At 46.9% G+C, this 3,406-nt stretch overlaps 1 protein-coding gene across 1 annotated transcript; it reads left to right on the top strand.

Annotated features, from left to right (window-relative positions):
- The first annotated feature begins 777 nt into the window (after positions 1-777).
- Positions 778-1,321, top strand: LOC104986085 (60S ribosomal protein L10-like). Its single transcript, XM_010836523.1, has one exon. The coding sequence runs from the start codon at positions 874-876 to the stop codon at positions 1,312-1,314; it is 441 nt and encodes a 146-aa protein (XP_010834825.1). The 5' UTR covers positions 778-873; the 3' UTR covers positions 1,315-1,321.
- Positions 1,322-3,406: the final 2,085 nt, after the last annotated feature.

Here is a 3,406-nt window from a genome sequence, read left to right as displayed (position 1 = left end):
TCAATTTGAATCCCAGTCAACCCTTTACATCTTTTTGGTTTTTATTTCAAATCCTAAAAGGTGATTCTGTTAAAGTGCTGCACTCAATATGCCAGCAAGTTTTGGAAAACTCAGCATTGGCTACAGGACTGGAAAAAGTCAGTTTTCTTTCCAATCCCAAAGAAGGGCAAGGCCAAAGAATGCTCAAACTACTGCACAGTTGCACTCACTTCACACGCTAGCAAAGTGCTCACAGTCCTTCAAGCTAGGCTCCAATAGTACGTGAACCGAGAACTTGCAGATGGATTTAGAAAAGGCAGAGGAACCAGAGATCAAATGCCAACATCTATTGGATCATAGAAAAAGCTAGAGAATTCCAGAAAAACATCTACTTCTGCTTCATTGACTACATTAAAGCCTTTGACTATGTAGATCACAACCAACTGTGAAAAATTCTTAAAAAGATGGAAATACCAGACCACCTTACCTGCCTCCTGCGAAGCCTGTATGCAGGTCAAGAAAAAACAATTAGGACTGGACATGGAACAGCACACTGGTTCAAAAATTGGAAAGGAGTATGTCAAGGCTGTATACTGTCACCCTGCTTATTAACATATGCAGAGTACATCATGCAAAATGCTGGGCTGGATGAAGCACAAGCTGGAATCAAGATTGCCGGGAGAAATATCAATAACCTCAGATATGCAGATGACACCACCCTTCTGGCAGAAAGCGAAGAGAAACTAAAGAGCCTCTTGATGAAAGTGAAAGAGGAGAGTGAAAAAGCTGGCTTAAAACTCAACATTCATTTGCAGCCAGTTAAGCCGATTGTGCTCTTTTCCCCATAGGGGCCCAGTGTGCAGTGGCTGCAAATAGCAGCCTCCTTGGTAGTGTATGCAACCTGCTGCCTGTACAGGTTGCCCTAAGGGACCTTGGAGACAACTCTTCCTAGTGGGCATTCATGACTGGCCTGCTGTTTCCCAATCTAGACTCCAGACAGGTATGCGCGGTGCCTTTGGAAAGCCCCAGGGCACAATGGCCAGGGTCCACATTGGCCAGGTCATAATGTCCATCCGCACCAAGCTGCAGAACAAGGAACATGTGATTGAAGCCCTCTGCTGGGCCAAGTTGAAGTTCCCTGGCTGCCAGAAGATCCACATCTCTAAGAAGTGGGGATTTACCAAGTTCAACACGGATGAATTTGAGAACATGGTGGCAGAAAAGCGACTCATCCCAGACGGCTGTGGGGTCAAATACATCCCTAATCGTAAAGAATCCCAAAGAATTGATGCCTTTGAACTGAGGTGCTGGAGAACACTCTTGAGAGTCCCTTAGACAGCAAGAAGATCAAACCAGTCAACCCTAAAGGAAATCAGCTCTGAATATTCACTGCAAGGACTGATGCTGAAGCTGAAGCTCCTACACTTTGGCTACCTGATGGAAGAGCTAACTCATTGGAAAAGACCCTGATGCTGGGGAAGATTAAAGGCAGGAGGAGAAGGGGATGACAGAGGATGAGATGGTTGGGTGACCTCACCGACTCGATGGACGTGAGTTTGATCAAATTCTGGGAATGGTAGAGGACAGGGAAGCCTGGCGTGCTGCTGTCCATGGGGTCACAAAGAGTTGGACACAACTGAGCAACTGAACAACAACCACCCTTTACCAACCATTTAACCTTTTACAACTTGATATGTAACCTCTTGAGACTAAAATCCCTCATCTGTAGGAGAGCCTTTTTCATGGATAGATGTGTCTGTAGAGTATTGTGAGGACTGTGGCTCAGTTGTTCCCCACTCAGCTTAGCAGCACAGAGCAAGGACTCTTGTGTTTCAGATTTCTAGGTCCCTGGACTTCAAAAATCCACCTTTAGGCCTGAGCAGGTTGAAAGGTGCTGAGGATACCTTTGCCACCATCTGCCTGTCCTTGGGGCAAAGGCGTGGCCATGAAAAGCTACCCTCCCCCCTCCACCACCACCCTGCCTGGCCTTATTCTTAAATTTCCGTTATGAAAATACAGTGAGTGAGTGACGTTGCTCAGTCGTGTCCGACTCTTTGCGACCCCATGGACTGTAGCCTACCATGCTCCTCCGTCCATGGGATTTTCCAGGCACGAGTACTGGAGTGGGTTGCCATTTCCTTCAGAGGATCTTCCCGACCCAGGGATTGAACCCGGGTCTTCCGCATTGTAGGCAGACGCTTTACTGTCTGAGCTACCAGGGAAGTCCATTAAACAACTTGAAAACATAGAAAGTTCCCAAATTAAGCTTTGACTCCAGATGAGTTAGAGAGAGGAAGATAACTAATAAGGTAGAGAGCTCCCTCCATGCCCCACTGCTGGGAATCCTCACCCCTCACAGCTGACCCCAGAGGGCAAATAGATTCCCTGTTTGTTAGGAGGGAAAAAGAGGTTTGGGTAATGTAAGTGCCTGAGGTGAAAGTGCCAAGTTAAAGTGTAGCTGTGGCTCCCAGATAGTTTTCAATCCTGTGATTGCCAGACTTACATGTTTTGAAGGACAGTAGAGTTTAAAAGCTGAGAACTGGAGATAGGAGATGGAAGACAACTTTTTAAACCACTCCCATTTACTTTTCATTATCATTTCATCAAAGAAGTGACATTTTGACCAACATAGGAAGGCCATACCTTTAGGATAAAGGGTAATCGTCTATTCACCCGGCTGTTCCCAGTCTGTGAGCCGAGGACTAGGGGAGGGAGTTGGCTGTGTGAGCCTGTTCTGTCCCCAGCCCCATGGCTGCCTGCTCCTACCTCTGCTTTCCCCAGCTTTTGTTCTCCAGCCCGCTGATGGCCTTAACGGGAGCAGTTTGGTTCCTCAGCTTCCTCGGACAGACCAGACAACTGCTTGGCTGGCAGAGAAAGCTGCCAGAAGGCTGCTCACTGCCTGGTTGGCACCACAGCCCCTTTGTGCTCTGGACCCCAGACCCATGCAGAAGAGGTACTTCAGCCAAGCCTTCCACAATTCTTTTCTGAGTGAGTCTGTTTATAGGCGAAGGGATTAAATGGCTTTTAAACTCTACTTAAGCTCTTCTTGTCTCTCTAGGGAGGGATGTTACATGTAATAAAAAGCAGGAGCTTTGGAGTGAGTCAGAGCTAGGCTCAGCCCTTTTCTCCGCCACTTATTAGCCATGCAGATCTTTTCTCTGGACTTTCATTTCCTTGTCTCTGAAACTGGGGCCATGACAGCTCCTACGTAGTATGGTGGTTGAGTGAGAGGAGGCAATAGATGTAAAACATGTGTGTCCAGTGAGTAGGAAGCAGCGTGTAAGAGGATTGACAGCCTTACTAAGTTGTTACCTATGAACGTGGCCTACATTTATATGTCGTAGAACATGCCTGGTACATAATCAGTGCTGACCAAGTGATTGCTGTTACAATCATAGAGAAATAAGGAAGTCGGATGTGCTGAGGG

This window comes from Bison bison, unplaced genomic scaffold (genome assembly GCF_000754665.1).
Source record: "Bison bison bison isolate TAMUID 2011002044 unplaced genomic scaffold, Bison_UMD1.0 scf7180017864063, whole genome shotgun sequence".
Lineage (NCBI taxonomy): Eukaryota > Metazoa > Chordata > Mammalia > Artiodactyla > Bovidae > Bison > Bison bison.
Note: the sequence above shows the minus strand (reverse complement) of the source record. Positions and strands in the feature narration are given on the sequence as shown.